This window comes from Salvelinus namaycush, chromosome 29, assembly GCF_016432855.1.
Source record: "Salvelinus namaycush isolate Seneca chromosome 29, SaNama_1.0, whole genome shotgun sequence".
NCBI classification, from domain to species: domain Eukaryota; kingdom Metazoa; phylum Chordata; class Actinopteri; order Salmoniformes; family Salmonidae; genus Salvelinus; species Salvelinus namaycush.
The window spans coordinates 12,759,807-12,777,795 of NC_052335.1; the positions used below are offsets into that span (position 1 = coordinate 12,759,807).

At 42.2% G+C, this 17,989-nt stretch overlaps 1 protein-coding gene across 2 annotated transcripts in view; it reads right to left on the minus strand.

Annotated features, from left to right (window-relative positions):
• itpk1a (inositol-tetrakisphosphate 1-kinase a) overlaps nt 1–17,276 on the minus strand; it is a 66,581-nt gene extending 49,305 nt beyond the window's left edge. Inside the window, exons 1-3 of one of the 2 annotated variants that reach the window (XM_038968261.1) lie at nt 17,098–17,276; nt 16,255–16,375; nt 5,138–5,162 (exon numbers count right to left, since the gene is read on the minus strand). In XM_038968261.1, the coding sequence (XP_038824189.1) occupies nt 5,138–5,162; nt 16,255–16,349 (120 nt within the window). In that variant the 5' untranslated portion in view covers nt 16,350–16,375; nt 17,098–17,276. Of the gene's footprint in view, nt 1–5,137; nt 5,163–16,254; nt 16,811–17,097 lie in introns of those variants that run through there. The other variant, XM_038968260.1, reaches the window with a different exon arrangement.
• Nucleotides 17,277–17,989: the final 713 nt, after the last annotated feature.

Genomic DNA, 17,989 nt, shown 5'->3' on the forward strand with positions numbered 1-17,989 from the left:
CAGGAGACTGAAGAAATTTGGCTTGTTACCTAAACCCACAAACCTTTACAGATGCACAATTGAGAGCATCCTGTCGGGCTGTATCACTGCCTGGAACGGCAACTGCACCGCCCTCAACCGCAAGGCTCTCCAGAGGATGGTGCGGTCTGCACAACACATCACCAGGGGGAAACTACCTGCCCTCCAGGACACCTACAGCCCTCAATGTCAGAGGAAGGCCAAAAAGATCAAGGACAACAAATCACATTTTATTTGTCACATGCGCCGAATACAACAGGTGTAGACCTTACAGTGAAATGCTTACCACCCGAGCCACTGCCTGTTCACCCAGAAGATGAGGTCAGTACAGGTGCAGCAAAGCTGGGACAGAGACTGAATAACAGCTTCTATCAAGGCCATCAGACTGTTAAACAGCCATCACTAACACAGAAGCTGCTGCCTACACAGACTCAAATCATTAGCCACTTTAATAAATTAATAACTAATTTCATTTGTATATACTGTATTTTATACCATTTATTGTATCTTGGCTATGCCACTCGGCCATCACGCATCCATATACTTATATGTACATATTCCATCCCTTTACGTGTGTATTAGGTAGTTGTGAAATTGTTAGATATTACTGCACTGTCGGATCTAGAAGCACAAGCATTTCGCTACACTCGCATTAACATCTGCTAACCATGTGTATGTGACCAATAACATTTTATTTGATGTCTACCAAAACCAGATGAAGACTGCAATGTTCCTCTTACAGTAAGCTAAAATGATTTGACCTACCAATATGATCCAATTCACATGTTTACCCTTCCTTGCAGTTTGCGTCAACGATGAGAAATTCTATTTCAGAGTATATGGCATATCCCCAGAGTCTTTGCAACTAGAAAGGTTATTCAACTTTCCACACAGGACTCCATTTTGAAAACCGACTATAAATGTTACATCATACGCCTGACCTTCCTGAAATCTTCCATCTGTAGTTTCACTTTCGGCAACAATTACTTATTTTTTAAATCAGTTTTGACTTGGCAGGACAGAGGGTCGTCACAAATGTACAGCAAACAATGTCTTCAGTATGTGTGTTTTTTGGTGTGCGTGTGTAGGAACTTCAATTGTGTGATTGATCGTATAGATTAACTTGAAGCGCCGTTACATCATTGCAGTCAGCGTAATGGTATCAGGGGCTGTATGTATCAAGTGTGTCAGTAGTAGTGCTGATCTAGGATCAGGTCCCCCTTGTCCATGTAATCTTATACATTGTGATCTAAGAAAGGCAAAACTGAATCAAAACAGATCCTTTCAACAAAAATGTGCATGGTAACACCAAGGGAGAATAGTCATGCACGGAGAAACAGATGCGCTGATTGCGCTCTATCCAATCATACAGCATAATCTACAGAGAGAGACAGACCTGCCCACATTATGCAGAGCCTCAGAATTGTTTGCATAAGACACACCTCGCCAATGTTGTTGAAAGAACCCTTGACCTAAACTTTTATCGAGCGGCCACTTGCTGATGTGATTGAGTGTGATCACAAGAGTCTGACACTATTTAGCAAAATTATGATTGAAACGATACACCCTTGCATCACAACTGCCACCTGTCAATATTCCACATTTCAAAAGCCATTCGTGAGCATCGTGTCCCGCCGCGACCTGTTTTGTAATATAATTTGCTTTAGACAATGGTGGTTACTCTGCGTCGCATCGTGGCTATGATCACATCACAGCCATGACAAATTTCATAACACATGGCCTCATGTATTATTGCTTTAATGAAACACTGCCAGACAGATGCACAATACGGTAATATTTAAAAACTGCTCCAAAGCACTTTACTCACCAGTGACTTGAAAGTTGATTTAGCTAACGTGGCCTGCCTGCTCAATGTGTTAATAGCTAGCTTCATAGAGAGATGGAACTAGCTAGTGATTGTGGGCACTGAAACAGCATGTATACTTTATATGCAATGTTTGACAGCTTGCTGAAGTTAGACATGTTCTCATAAAATCAGTCCTGAGCGCAGCAGCAGCTGACTGGATACTCTCCGCAGTGCACTACTAGCTTTCTTCCAAACGTTTTTTTAACTTGAGAAATACCGCAAAAAGCCTTAGCGCAGCGTGAATGTTTTTGCCCTAGCACTACACAGCTGATAAAAATCTAAGCTTGATGATTAGTTGAATCTGCTGTGTAGCGCTCAGGTAAAAACCTAAAATGTGCCCCCTTTGGGGTCCCAAGGACCGAATTTGGGAAACCCTGCCTTAGCGAGATGTAAAATTGAGTGATTAAGACCTCCTCGGCGAAAACTTCAAAATCAATTAGATTTCTTGATTTATTTTGACTATTTTGAGGGTGAAATGTTGCTCGTAACTTAAGAGGGATTGAATTCCTTAACTACTAGAATGGTCATGATGGTCATTCTGACAATGATATCTATTGCGTAAATATTCCATAAATAGCAAAATGAATAAATGTGTTAAAATAGGTAATAAACCTCAGGACACCAAATGTAAATCAGTAAAAATGTTCTCATTTTTCCTGCAGTCTGAACAGCCATAAAGTGCATGAAATCTGACATTTCAAGCCACCTTCTGGCCATGCGACTTGTCTGAATGGTCAAATCTGGTTTATTTGCCTTCAAGTGGCTAGATGTTATTTAGCATATCTTGTTGCTTGCTAGCTACTCTGACAAGAACAGGTGGTAGGTAGCTAACTAGCTTGTTAATTGTTGACAAACGAATGAGTGAATGTGCTAGAAAGCTAAACGGCTACCTAGCTAGCTGCGGCTCGCCAAATAGGACTTGCTTTGGAAGTTGGATAATCTTATCTTTGAGGCTTTAAATGTGTTCTTAGACTGATTTTGAACATTCAAAGCAACTGGGAAAGGTCCATGTGTAACGGATGTGAAATGGCTAGCTAGTTAGCGGGTACGCGCTAGTAGCGTTTCAATCAGTTACGTCACTTGCTCTGAAACCTATTAGTAGTGTTGCCCCTTGCTCTGCAAGGGCCGCGGCTTTTGTGGAGCAATGGGTAACGACGCTTCGTGGGCGACCGTTGTTGATGTGTGCAGAGGGTCCCTGGTTCGCGCCCGTGTCGGGACGAGGGGACAGACGTAAAGTTATACTGTTACATTGATGCTGTTGACCCGGATCACTGGTTGCTGCGGAAAAGGAGGAGGTTGAAAGGGGGGTGAGTGTAACGGATGTGAAATGGCTAGCTAGTTAGCGGGTACGCGCTAATAGCGTTTCAATCAGTTACGTCACTTGCTCTGAAACCTATTAGTAGTGTTGCCCCTTGCTCTGCAAGGGCCGTGGCTTTTGTGGAGCGATGGGTAACGACGCTTCGTGGGTGTCAGTTGTTGATGTATGCAGAGGGTCCCTGGTTCGCGCCCGTGTCGGGGCGAGGGGACGGTTTAAAGTTATACTGTTACACATGGCAGGCATTATTGTTGCCTTACCTTGCTACATAACTTGAGTGATATGAAGCGTGAGCGCCAATCAGCCTACACCACTGCGCACACCCCCGTCATTACTATGACAACTAGCGTAGCCATGACAGAAAGTGACTGCCGTCTGAACACACACAGATCTGATGTGGTCACCTGTAACTTAACGTTTGGTCAGTATTCCATAACGATTTTGAGCATTAATGCCTTCAGTGTGAACACGGCTTAAGACAGTTGCCTTCCCAGCTAATGTCCCATCCAAACTACACCTAAACTATATTAAAACCAATTTCAATGTGAGATTGACCCATCGTCATACACATATAGATGTGGCCTTAAGACAAGATGATATTGGCAATGGGTGAAAATATGATCAATTGTCAAAGTGAGAATTAAGAGACTCCTAACCAGTGCAGCGTGACTTGACATAAGGAATCAGCAATAGACATTTCGGGGAAAATACCCTTTCTATTTTATTCTGTTATACTGTATGTGTTGACTGGTAGGGCAGAGGAATAAGCGTGTGATGTCTGCTAAAGTTAATTTCATTGGCATGGCACAGCCAAAGTCTATTAAGCACAGAAAAACTCAACACGCTATTCTGTTCTTTTTAAATACATTAGTATCATGTTTATGACCCTTGTGATTGTGTATATTAAATGGATTTATTAAACTGGTGGCTATTGATACCCATTTTGACAGGCATGGCTCTGATGTAGAAATGCTCCGAAAGTTGTCTTATGATATTGTTACGTTCTAATGGAATGATATTGTTACGTTCTAATGGACACTAGAGAAGCTTAACCAAGTTTAATTCTTCCCAAAGGGTCGTTACAGCTGTAATTCAGACCAAGACATGGCTTCCCCCGTGGTGGTGTTCATACCCCACTTTGGGTGGAGTCTCCTGATCTCTAAACATTGCATCATTCTTGCTAAGCAGGGAACTAAGTGATACGAGCCTTCAACAGTTTCTCCCCTTATCAGTACTGTTACATGTGATTGTTTTCCCTGCACTCAGCCCCTCCCAAGCTTCATTATGGCACCCCTCATGTCTCCTTTGTAACTAATGTTCCTATACTCTGAGTATAAATGTTCAAAGTTTACCCCAGAATCCAACAATATTTATCTCAAAATACTGCTAGTGTAAAATACACATATTTAGGAAAAGTCAGGGACTGGTGGGTTCAAGGTTAAAATTACAAAATTGAAAACAGTCAGATTAACCGTCTTGGCAGTTCTAGTGTTAATGAGGTAGCAGAAAAGTACATGCAGAATTTGTGAGTTAAGCGCCACCCCCCCCCCCCCCCCCCTTTAACCTCTACACCATCACTAACTCTACCTACATGTACATATTACCTCGACTAACCTGTGCCCCCGCACATTGAATCTGTAACGGTATCCCCTGTATAATGCCTCGCTACTGTTATTTTACTGCTGCTTTTTAATCATTTGTTATTTTTAACTTAACACTTATTTTTCATAACACTTGTTTTTCTTAAAACTGCATTGTTGGTTAAGGGCTTGTAAGTAAGCATTTCACTTTAAGGTTGTATTCAGCGCATGTGACAAATAAAATTGGCTTGAGTTAGGTGTGGTTCCCCATATCAGAACTGTATCTTGCATTGAAGGACAAGAAAACATCAGTATGACTGGTGTGAGGTTAGGATAAACAGTCTAAAATAAACTTACCTGAACCATTTCTATGCCTCGTTTCCTAAGGGAAAAGGAGAAAAGGAATCCTCATTACAAATTCGTGGCAATAGAGAATACATCAGATAAGTCCTTTTAACATGTCTACTATGAGATAGCTGGCCGATACCCTCTCACATTGACAAGACAGATGGGGATATAATAAAACGTTTATTTTAAATTAAAACTTCCATGACAAACCAGCCGTAACACTGAATATGCTTCTACACCTGCATTGCTTGCTGTTTGGGGTTTTAGGCTGGGTTTCTGTACAGCACTTCGAGATATTAGCTGATGTACGAAGGGCTATATAAAATAAACTTGATTCGATTTGAATATCCTCCTCCATTTAAAACAAATGGAAGCACAGGTGTGTGCAATTAGCAAGACTTGCAAGCAGTCAACTGAAAATTAAAGGGAAATTCCACTTAATCTAAAAGTCAAACCAGTATTGGTTGAGCTGATTGGAAAAGAAATTAACTGGATTTACATGTGATAATGAATTGACAAACACAGTCAAACTACAGTGAAGGCTACTCCTTCACACATTTTTCTGAAATGACTACGCAGTTAAAAAAAAGGTCAAAGGGATTTCATGAAAACAGGCTCTCGGATTTATTCAGCAATGTACACTGTACTGCATCAGGACTCTCTGGAAAACAGTGGCTATTGTTACAGAGTGGACTATCCTGGTACATTCATTTTGAAACATGAAGACCTGTACCATGATCCGCAGATCAAAAACCCGAAAGGTGTTTGATAGAAAAGGAGAACATGTCGAAGCACTACCGTTTGCCTTGTTATACATGTTGGTATACAGAGCCTTCAGGAAGTACCTCATACCTCTTAACTTATTCCAGTTTGTGTGATACAACCGGAATTCAAAATGGATTAAAATGTACCCCCCCCCCCCCCATCTACACACAATACCCCATAATGACAAAGTTAAAACATATTTTTAGAAATGTATTGAAAAATGAAATACAGAAACCTAAATGTACATGAGTATTCACACCCCTTTGCTATGACACTCCAAATGGAGCTCAGGTGCATCAATTACCTTTGATCATCCTTGAGACGTCACTACAACTTGATAGGAGTCCACCCTTGGCCAATTCAATTGTTTGGACATGATTTAGAAAAGAAACCCACCAGTCTATATAAGGTCCCACAGTTGAACGTGTCAGACAATAAAAACTACACCACGAAGTCCAAGGAAATGTCTGTAGATCTCAGATGTAATTGTGATGAGGCATATAGCTGGGAAAGTGTATAAAACTATTTCTAGAGTGTTGAAAGTTTCCAAGACTACAGTAGTCTCCGTCATTGGGAAATTGAAAAAATATGAAACTACTCAGACTGCCTAAAGCTGGCCATCCAACCAAACTGTGCAACCGGTCAAGGAGGACCTTGGTCAGGGAGGTAACCAATAACCTAATGACCACTGATAGAACTACAGAGTTGCTTCGCTGAGATGGGAGAACCTGCCAGAAAGACAACAGTCTCTACTGCACTTCACCAATCTGGGGTTTATGGGAGTGTGTGGGAGTGGCCAGATGGAAGCTACTCCTGAGAAAATGGTACATGACAGCACGCCTGGAGTTTGCAAAAAGGCACATGAAAGACAGCACATAAGGCAAGATTCTGTGGTCTGATACAAATTGAACTCTTGCCTGAATGCAAAGCGCTGTGTCTGGAGAAAACCAGGCACACCTCATCACCCACTTGTGCTCCTGAGTGGCACAGCAGTCTAAGGCACTGCATCTCAGTGCTAGAGTCACTACAGACACCCTGGTTTGAATCCAGGCTGTATCACAACCGGCCGTGATTGGGAGTGCCATAGGGCGGCACACAATTGGCCCAGCGTCGTCCGGGTTTGGCTGGTGTAAGCTGTCATTGTAAATAAGAATTTGTTCTTAACAGACTTGCCTGGTTAAATAAAGGTTACATTTTTTTTAATTATCTAAAACCATCCCTAACTCGAAGCATGGTGGTGGTAGCATCACGCTATAGGGATGCTTTTCAGCAGCAGTAACTAGGAGACTGGTAAGGATAGAGGGAGCAATGAATGGAGCCAAATACAGGCAAATCCTTGAGAACCTGCTTCAGAGTGAAAATGATCTTAGACTGGGGCAAAGATTTACATTCCAACAGAACAATGACCAAGCATACAGCCAAAGCAACGCTGGAATGGCTTCAGAACAAGAATGTTATAAAGTCCTTGAGTGGCCCAGCCAAAACCTGTGGAAAGACTTGAAGATTCCAGTTGACCGCTGCTCCGCATCTAACGTAACAGAGGTTGAGAAAATCGTCACGGAAGAAAATCCCCAAATCCAGATCGGTATGTTTGTTTCAGCTTTGCACAAGACTCAAACGATATAATCACCGCCAAAGGGGCTTTTGCAAAGTATTGACTCAGGATTGTGAATATTTGTAAATTAAATATGCATTAAATTTTTAATAAATTTACCAAATAACTTTAAACATTTTCACTTTATCATTATGGGGTAATGTGTAGATGGGTGGGGGGAAAAATATATATTTCATCCATTTTGAATTCGGGCTGTAACATTTTGCTAGGTTGCTTCTGGCAATATACAAAATGAGCAGCATCCTATTCTGACAGTCAAAGTACCTAAATATAAAAAAATAAAATGTTTAGGGGACACCTCAACCACAGGTGTCTTTATGACTGACAAATTCCATGAGAAGCCCTTCTCCAATAAATCCACAAAGCTATGACAATGGAATAAATGTCTGGTTACATAACCAGGAAATGAATTGTATTCAGTGCACACCAATTTAAAACGGTCAATGAATTAGTTAAATTGGAATGAAATGCCCAAATTGACTAGAATAGAAATGAGTGTAAAACACACAGCAATGTATTGAGTACAGAGCATCATGCTACAAATACTAAAGCCTCAAAACCAAACAATCAGCACCTAGCATTAGCATCCATGTGAGTTGTCTGATGCTTCTTCATTGCACTGTCAAGCAAGGTGTTAAGCTTTTACTGAATATGCTCTTGGCTAGATCTGTATTATTGACGTAATAGATATGTAATAGTCTCAAATTATATTTTACAACATGACAAATTGGGACATGCTTTTATTTAGGTCAGGGATGGGCAACAGTCCTCAGGGGCCAATTTATGTCACTTTTTCCACAGTCCTTGCTAACACACCAGACTCCAATAATCAACTAAATCATGATCTTCAGTTTTGAATGCAGTTAGATTCAAATCAGCTGCGTTTACTAAGGATGGGGAAAAAGTGTGACCCCACTCCGGCCCCCGAGGACTGAACATGTTTCCAGGCAAGATCTGGGTCAGCCCAAGAAGACTCATCAGGCGGTGGGTTTAGCGTGGAATGGTTTGGTCCATCCACAAAAACAGCTAGGGACAGCAGGGCCCTGCACATTCAGTACGCCAGGGCCCTGCACATTCAGTACGCCAGGGCCCTGCACATTCAGTACGCCAGGGCCCTGCACATTCAGTACGCCAGGGCCCTGCACATTCAGTACGCCAGGGCACTATGTTGTGGAACATTCAAATATACATATGGTGTAGAACAGACATGCCGCTGATATCTAGACTAAAGACTCATGTGAACTCTATTTGTAGCAATTTTAACAACTTACAGGAAGTTGCACCCTCTTGAAAGCAATGACAGTGTTGGTTTACATTTACAAACACTGGAGAAAAACAATGTTATATTTTGGGTTCTCATGGGGTGTGACAGTAGAACTAATTCATGAGGCATTTATAAAAAAGTTAGTGCACTCAAAGTATTCAAACCTCTTGACTTTTTCCACATTGTAACAGCCTTATTCTAAAATTGATTAAATGCCCCCCCCCTTCCATCTACACACACAATATCCAATGACAAAGCGAAAACAGGTTTAGAAAATGTTTGCAAAAGTAATAAAAATAAAATAGATACCTTATTTACCTAAGTATTCAGACCATTTGCTATGAGACTTGAAATTGAGCTCAGGTGCATCCTGTTTCCATTGATCATCCTTCAGATGTTTCTACAACTTGGAGTCCACTGGTGGTAAATTCCATTGATTGGACATGATTTGGAAAGGCACACAGCTATTTATATAAGGTCCCACAGTTGACAGTGCATGTCAGATAAAAAACCAAGAGATGAGGTCGAAGGAATTGCCCTTAGAGCTCCGAGACAGGATTGTATCAAGGCACAGATCTTGGGAAGGGTACCAAAGAAAGTCTGCAGCATTGAAGGTCTCCAAGAACACAGTGGCCTCCATCATTCTTAAAATGGAAGAAGTTTGACTCTACCTAGAGCTGGCCGTCGAGCCAAACTGAACAATCGGGGGAGAAGGGCCTCGGTCAGGGAGATGACCAAGCACCTGATGGACACTGACAGAGCTCCAGAGTTTCTCTGTGGAGATTGGAGAACCTTCCAAAAGGACAACCATCTCTGCTGCACTCTACCAATCATTCCTTTATGGTAGTGGCCAGACTGAAGCCACTCCTCAGTAAAAGGCACATGACAGCCCACTTGGAGTTTGCCAAATGGCACCTAAAGACTCAGACCATGAGAAACAAGATTCTCTGGTCTGATGAAACCAAGATTGAACTCTATGGCCCGAATGCCAAGCGTCAGGTCTGGAGGAAACCCGGCACCATCCCTACGGTGAAGCATGGTGGTGGCAGCATCATGCTGTGGGGATGTTTTTCAGCGGCATGGACTAGGAGACTAGTCAGGATTGAGGAACAGAGTACAGAGAGATCCTTGATCCGCTCCAGAGGGCTCAAGACCTCAGACTGCGGCGAAGGTTCACCTTCCAACAGGACAACGACCTTAAGCACACAGCAAAGACACAGGAGTGGCTTCGGGACAAGTCTCTGAATGTCCTTGAGTGGCCCGGCCAGAGCCCGGACATGAACCTGATCAAACATCTCTGGAGAGACCTGAAAATAGCTGTGCAGCGACGCTCCCCATCCAACCTGACAGAGCTTGAGAGGATCTGCAGAGAAGAATATGAGAAACTCCCCAAATACAGTTGTGCCAAGCTTGTAGCGTCATACCCAAGAAGACTCAAGGCTGTAATCACTGCCAAAGGTGAGTACTGAGTAGTGTCTGAATACTTACATAAAATGTGATATTTCAGTTCTTTATTCTTAAAAATGTGGAGGAAAAAAACTAACATTATGGGGTACTATGTGTACAGTTGTGGCCAAAAGTTGAGAATGACACAAATATGAATTTTCAAAGTCTGCTGCCTCAGTTTGTATAATGGCAATTTGCATATACTCCAGAATGTTATGAAGAGTGATCAGATGAATTGCAATTAATTGCAAAGTCCCTCTGTCATGCAAATGAACTGAATCCCCCAAAAAACATTTCCACAGCATTTCAGCCCTGCCACAAAAGGACCAGCTGACATGTCAGTGATTGGTCCAAAAATAGGGGAGGGTTGTCAAACTTTTTCTTTGGCTTTGGTAGGGTTGTGTTTTATGTATAATATTTTTAACACATTTTTTTCTGCCCAATTTCATGGTATCCAATTGGTACTTAGTCTTGTCTCATCGCTGCAACTCCCGTAAGTACTCGTGAGAGGCGAAGGTCGAGAGCCATGCATCCTCCAAAACACAACTGGTTCTTCAACTGGTTCTCCAAAACACAAACCCAACTGGTTCTTGACACAATGCCCACTTAACCCGGTAGCCAGCCGAAACCAATTTGTCGGAGGAAACACTGTACACCTGGCGACCATGTCAGTGTGAACTGCGCCCGGCCCGCCAAGAGTCACTAGTGCCTGATGGGACAAGGACAGCCCTGCCAGCCAAACCCTCCCCTAACCCGGACGACGCTGTTCCAATTGTGCGCCGCCCCATGGGTCTCCCCGTCAGGGCCGGCTGTGACAGAGCCTGGACTCAAACCCAGAACCTCTAGTGGCACAGCTAGCACTATGATGCAGTGCCTTAGACGACTGCACCACTCAGGAGGACACACACACAAAAGAAAATTGTGCATAGGGGAGGATAGTGCATTTTTTCCTTGGTTTACATTCAAGCTACTGCTCGTATTTTTCTTATAAATATTGTCTTGACTTAGTTTTGATATTCTAAAGTTTAGAAACGTTGGTGAAGGTTTGGTATAGTGTGGCTATTAAGCTTTAGCTACTGCAGGCCTATGATATAACGGCAGTGCACCCCGGTGCACTTGAGGTGAAGGAAGTCTGTTTCAGGTCTACCAGAGTTACTCCTATAAGCTAACATTAATACATTTAACTAATTAGCCTCCTCCTGTACAGCAGATGCAGTAGCCATCTGACCAAGAAATGCATGTCGGTGTTGTAGCATGCCACCAGCATTTCACTCTCTAGGGGTTAGGCCTAAGCTTTTCTTCCACACAAAGTATGTGGACACCCCTTCAAATTAGTGGATTCGGCCATTGTCAGCCACACCCGTTGCGGACAAATTTATAAAATCGAGCACACAGCCATGCAACCTCCAGACAAACATTTGCCTTACTGAAGAACTCAGTGACTTTCAATGTGGCACAGGCCTTTCCAACAAGTCAGTTTGTCAAATTTCTACCCTGCTAGAGCTACCCCGGTCAACTTTAAGTGCCGTTATTGTGAAGTGGAAACGTCAAAAGTGCAACAAAGGCTCAGCCGCGAAGTGTGTGGCCACACAAGCTCACAGAAGGGAGTGCGTAACACGTATAAATAGTCTGTTCTCGGTTGCAACAATGAGTTGCACTAAAGAGTTCCAAACTGAACTCAGCACAAGAACTGTGCCAAGTGTCGGAGCAATGCACAAGAGCAATGCCAAGTGTCGGCTGGAGTAGTGTAAAGTTTGCAATCATTGGATTCTGGAGCTGTGGAAACACATTGTCTGGAATGATGAATCACGCTTCACCATTTGGCAGTCCGAAGGACAAATCTGGGTTTGGTGGATGCCTGCAGAACACTACCTGCCCGAATGCTCAGTGCCAACTATAGAGTTGGAATAATGGTCTGGGGTTGTTTTTCATGGTTTGGGCTAGGCCCCTTAGTTCCAATGAAGGGAAATCTTTTTTTTTCTTCCTTTTAACCCCTTTTTTCTCCCCAATTCGTGGTATCCAATTGGTAGTAGTTACAGTCTTGTCTCATCGCTGCAACTCCCGTACGGACTCGGGAGAGGCGAAGGTCGGGAGCCATGCGTCCTCCGAAACACAACCCAACCTTCTTGACACACATACATATATATATATATATATGTGTGGATGTGCAACCCGGCTATATGGATAGCCGTACGGAAGCCAGCTGTACCAATGTGTCGGAGGAAACACCGTACACCCGGCGACCTGGTCAGTGTGCACTGCGCCCGGCCCACCACCGGAGTCGCTAGTGCGCGATGAGACAAGGATATCCCTGCTGGCCAAACCCTCCCTAACCCGGACGACGCTGGGCCAATTGTGCGTCGCCCCATGGATATTCCGGTCGCGGCCAGCTGCGACAGAGCCTGGGTGCAGTGCCTTAGACCACTGCGCCACCCGGGAGGCTTATGAAGGGACATCTTAACGTTACAGCATACAATGACATTCTAGACAATTCTGTGCTTCCAACTTTGTGGAAGACCCTTTCCTGTTTCAGCATGACAATGCCCCCGTGCACAAAGCAAGGTCCATACAGAAATGGCTTGTCGAGATCGGTGTGGAAGAACTTGACTGGCCTGCAGAGCCCCGACCTCAACCCCATCAATCACCTTTGGAATGAATTGTAACGTCGAATGCGAGCCAGGCCTAATCCCCCAACCTCACTAATGCTCGTGGCTGAATGGAAGCAAGTCCCAACATCTAGCGGAAAGCCTTCCCAGAAGAGTGGAGGCTATTTTGCTGCAAAGGGCAGGACCAACTCCATATTAATGCCCATGATTTTGTAATGAGATGTTCGACAAGTGTCCACATACCTTGGGTCATGATTGATATCAATTTTTTTACTGACAAATAAAATCAATCCAAACTGTTCAGTGGCCAGTTGATGAATGGAAAGAGACCTGTTAAAAATGCTGAAGTGGTAAAGTCGATAACTGTTTATAAGCATGGCTAAGTTATTTTGGGTCGTAAACATTATTTGGAGTTAATTCTGAGGGTGTTCAATTATTTTACAGTACAAGGGGAGGTTCATGTGAAAATATGTACAATGTTTGGGGGGGGGGGTCTTAATGACATCTTCTTTTGGACAAGCATAGCACCACCCCCCGTGCTCTAATCCAGCTCTGCTGAGAGAGGGACAGGAAGTGTTTGACAAGTCACAATCATCTAAATCAGTTCAAGTAAAATATGTCTGCCCATAGGTTGTGAACCACAGGATAAACATTGCTGAAAAAGGAGACCAGAAGTGTTCTTATCCTGGAGGTTGAGGAACAGTGACACGGTCCCGTTAGTCTTTCTTATCCATACCTCCATCTGAAGGAGTGGCTTTACATAGTGATGCCTCACAGTATTTACATAACGCTATCCACTGTGTGTGCACGTGCGACATGCATGGGTTTAAGTGAGAGCCATGTGACATTTCTTGATGTGTTAAACTTCATGGAGAGGAAATTCACAACTTTGGCATTTAACACTACTATACTGCTTGAGACCAGGCTGCAAACGTCGGCCCTTAACACCTATTACCTATAGATCAACAGGCGTAGGGTAAACCCACTTTAGCACAAGACTCGCTATGACTTGCCAGTACTTTGCCACATTCACTTTTCAGTTCCTGGCTTTAACAATGAGAAGAGCTGAACACTGCAGTTGCCCATAGCATAGTCCGAGGTACAGTTGGGTCAAATTACTGGCACCCTTGATGAAGATGTGCAAAAAAAATACTGTTTAATATAAATTCAGAGCTTTGTATGTTAAAAAAACAACACTTTTTGCATTTTATACAAATACAATCTCAGAGAAAGATTGTTTAACAAGTAAAAATAAATCTCAAAATGAGACGTCAATTAATGGTATCCTTAAACGTTTCTTATAAAATCAATTAAATCTGCATTATCATTCTAATTGAGATTAACTTAATCTCATCAGAATTGTGGCCTTCCATAGCTTCCCGTTTCACTAGGATATGTAAAATGAGGTAACATGCACAGGGCTCTAAATAACATTTTTCATTGATAGCACAACAGAATTAAGAGCACCAGAAAATACGACTTTTTAAAAATCAATTGAGAGCCTATATGAATTATAGCTAAATCTGAAGCACATGTGCCCTAGAATCTAATTTGTAACCATGTAAATACATTTTCTAAAATGATGATACAAATACCTCTCATTGAAATGTCATTTGTGGAATATTGGGTTTTTACATTATGTAAAAGCTCAATTTTCCTATTGAGATGCATTGCATTGAAAACTGTACACAGTCTCTTTAGGAGCACCAAGTTTGTGATGACATGCTAGATACAGTATCGCATTCATTCATTGGTATGATTATTGATCTCCTGAAGAAGCCATCAATTTTCCTTTCTGTGCCCCCAAATGTTTGGATATACTGGTAAAGTTACCAGGTTGTAAGCTAATGAGGTAACGAACATGACTTAACAAAGTGTAAAAGAAATGCGGACAAGAGTGGTATAAAAACAAGCTGTGAATAAAATGACTTTTGACCTACTGTAAAATATGGTGGTGGGATGTTTTTCTTCCACTGGTCCTTGGGACCCTTGTTAAGGTTAACAACATGAACTCTACCAAGTACTGGGACATTTTAGCCAAAAACCTGGTTGCCTCCGTAAGGAGGCTGAAAATTGGCCACAAGTGGATCTTACAGCAAGACAATGACCTCAACCACACATAAATTGTTATTTGACCACAAAAATCAACATTTTGCAATGGCCATCTCAGTCTCGAGACTTGAACCCCTTTGAAAACCTGTGGTTTGAATTGAAGAGGGCAGTCCATAAGCGCAACGGAGGAAAGGGAAAAGATCCCTCCCAATCAGTTCTTCAATATAAAACCATATTACTGGTGAATGTGTTTGTGGTTTTTGACAGTGTTGTTTTCTTTCTTCTGGGAATTTTGTATTTATATTGATGTGTGCATTCTCTGTAATTCTGGGCTCATCTGTAAAAGAGACCTTGGACTCCGTATGACTCCTTGACAAAATAAAAGGTTAAATAAAAAAGGCTAAGTGTTGCTATCCTCACAAGGGGAGGGTGCACAAAGTACTGAAAACAGGGGTGCCAATAATTTCGACACCCATTTTCTTTTATTAATTGTTAAACAAAATATATTATTTGAGAAATTGGATTAGTACAAAATAATTTCCCAATTTGTTGGAGCATACACTATAGCTCAGTATTTGTATAATTTATTTTATAGTCTTATCTTCATCAAGCGTGCAAATAATTTTGGACCGGACTATGTCATGTCCAATCACTGGCTTCAGTAAAACGTCATAGGCCATCTGAATAACCAGTAAAACCTGTCTGCCAGGTAGCCTCTCTGAATACATGTTAAGACAAGCTTGCCACACCCTGCAATTTCTTGAAGATTTTGGCTAAAATTATATTTTATTTGTTTTTAATTCTGATTTTTTAGGGGGTGCTGCAGCACCCGGCGATGGGTCGAAGTGGAAACATCTGGATGAAAAAGACTGACTGTAATCCAATCACATTGATATTATTATGCATGTTCGACTAGGGAAAACGACTAAACTATCATTCTAGAAGGCAGCACTATAGCCTATTGAAGATTCCAAGGAATTGTCAACATGACAACCGAAATAAGTATGTGAGATTTCTCGATATTGGCGTTCAGCGAGCACATTAATTGATTTGGCCAGGAACACACCACACATTTTCTAATGCTTGAGTTCCTGCACATTATGGAATATTGGCTTAAAATAGTGCCGAGTTGTGGCGCCCAAAATGAGAACCGGCACCTATTTCAGTCGAAGTCGAGCATTGAGTCCCGTACCAGTGTGTAATTAAATGTGGTATAAATACGTGCAAAGCCCTGTAGCCTACATTTCAGCAACAGGTTTCACATCGTAAAAGTCGTGAAACCATTGTCAAGTGACGGAAAACTATTGGCTTAACTTCACGAATACGTTCGTGGTTACATAATGTATTGGTAGGCTAATAGCCTGTTAAATGTTCTTACCTGCACATGTCCACAAATACCAGGAAATTCATCTTTTTGATCTTCTTCTCGCTGAGCCAGTAGCCCACTCTTCTGCCCTTCAGAAGAGTCTGCATCTCAATATTATGCGTTGGTGCCCTTGCTGACAATGACATAATGAAAGATAGTTATTCATAAAAGCCAGCTCTTCTTGCCGTTGTTGTGCCAACAATACCTAATTCTCCCCTGAAATGTTCTCATTCTTGCAAACTGTGAGACCTTTAAATACCCTAGACAAGATCTGTATTCCAGGTATGCACCATAGGCTACTCCAGCTGTATTTCAGGTAAATCTGGTTACCAACAACCCATAGTGCAGGGAACTAATTGACCACGATCTCCCTTCCAATTGTGTCCCTCTCTTGCCCAAAGTGCCGATATTCCGTGCAAGAAACATTTGCTTTGAGAAATTGAATACATTTACGAGTCATTTATAATTAATCTCTTGATGTTTATCCCTAAATGTGACTCCAGACGTGAATTGTTGTGGCTGAAAATCGTCGGCCTACAAGTGCTGTAAACCTTCCGCGAGCTTGCAAGCGTCTGTTGTGCGCATAGGAACAGGAAAAATGCTCAAGTCATTGCTTTGAATCACAATCAGAGGGGGAGACCGAGAGCGCTCGATTGTTTTTGAAAGTGGCCGATATTGGACTTGTACAAAGTAACTTGATCAGTTTCAGTTTATGAAATATGCATAGAACCTCTTCAAATTAGTATTAGGCTATAGCCCTATTAATTGTAGCCTTTGTGTAGCCCAGAAACAGAACACAAAAATAGGCTATTTTGGGTTGATACTTGCTAGCCTACAAAATTAGACACCACGTACCTTATCTGGTTTTCACCGCAACAGGTTCCTTGTTTGTTGGTTCAGATGAACAGTCAAATAATTGCAAGAGAACCTGATATGCCCAAATGGTCAGCTCAGACAAGATGATGCATTGGACGCTATTTCTATAATAACAGGCCCAGATCAATTGTGAAAAGCTTTTAATAAACTTTAATGTCGTCCTGTCATATCAGTGGGAGGAGGCACCAATTAAGTTACCTATTGGGTGACACAATCAGCTCAGCTGTCAAATCACTCAATCCATAGATTGAGGTGGGTGAAATGGGGAAAATATGCAAAAGTGAACATAGTCAAAATTGCGCATAAATAAATGTTGATGATTGTTGGATGATATCTACACAAAACGGTAGAAAGATAAGATACTAGCGGTAGTCTACTAGGCTAAGGTGCACTGCTCACATTGCGACATCTAGTGGTAGGCTATACATTTGACAGAACGGGTAGACTATATATTGGAATAATTTTCATGGCATGCTGCACTGTATGAATGTGCAACACAAATGCATACAATTTTGCGTGCATACTGTGCCTTATTAAATACGTATATATTTCCCTTAAATACTCTATATTATAGTAGCCTACACAAGCAACAGATCTTATTTCAACTTTTGTGACGCTGTTGTATCCTGAATATCGGTTCGTCACCAGTTACCGAAAATACATGCCTGTAAACCCTGACCCAAACCCTGACTTTTAGAAGGGATTATGGGACGATTAGTTCAGCAACCTGTGACGCAAACTGACAACGTAAACGCGATTGGTCGACAGTCGGCTGGGCGGAGCGTCATTCATTTCCTTTTGGTATATATGCCGCGTTCAAAACAGCTGGAATCTCGGAAATCCCCGACTTCCAAGCGTTCAAGATAACTCG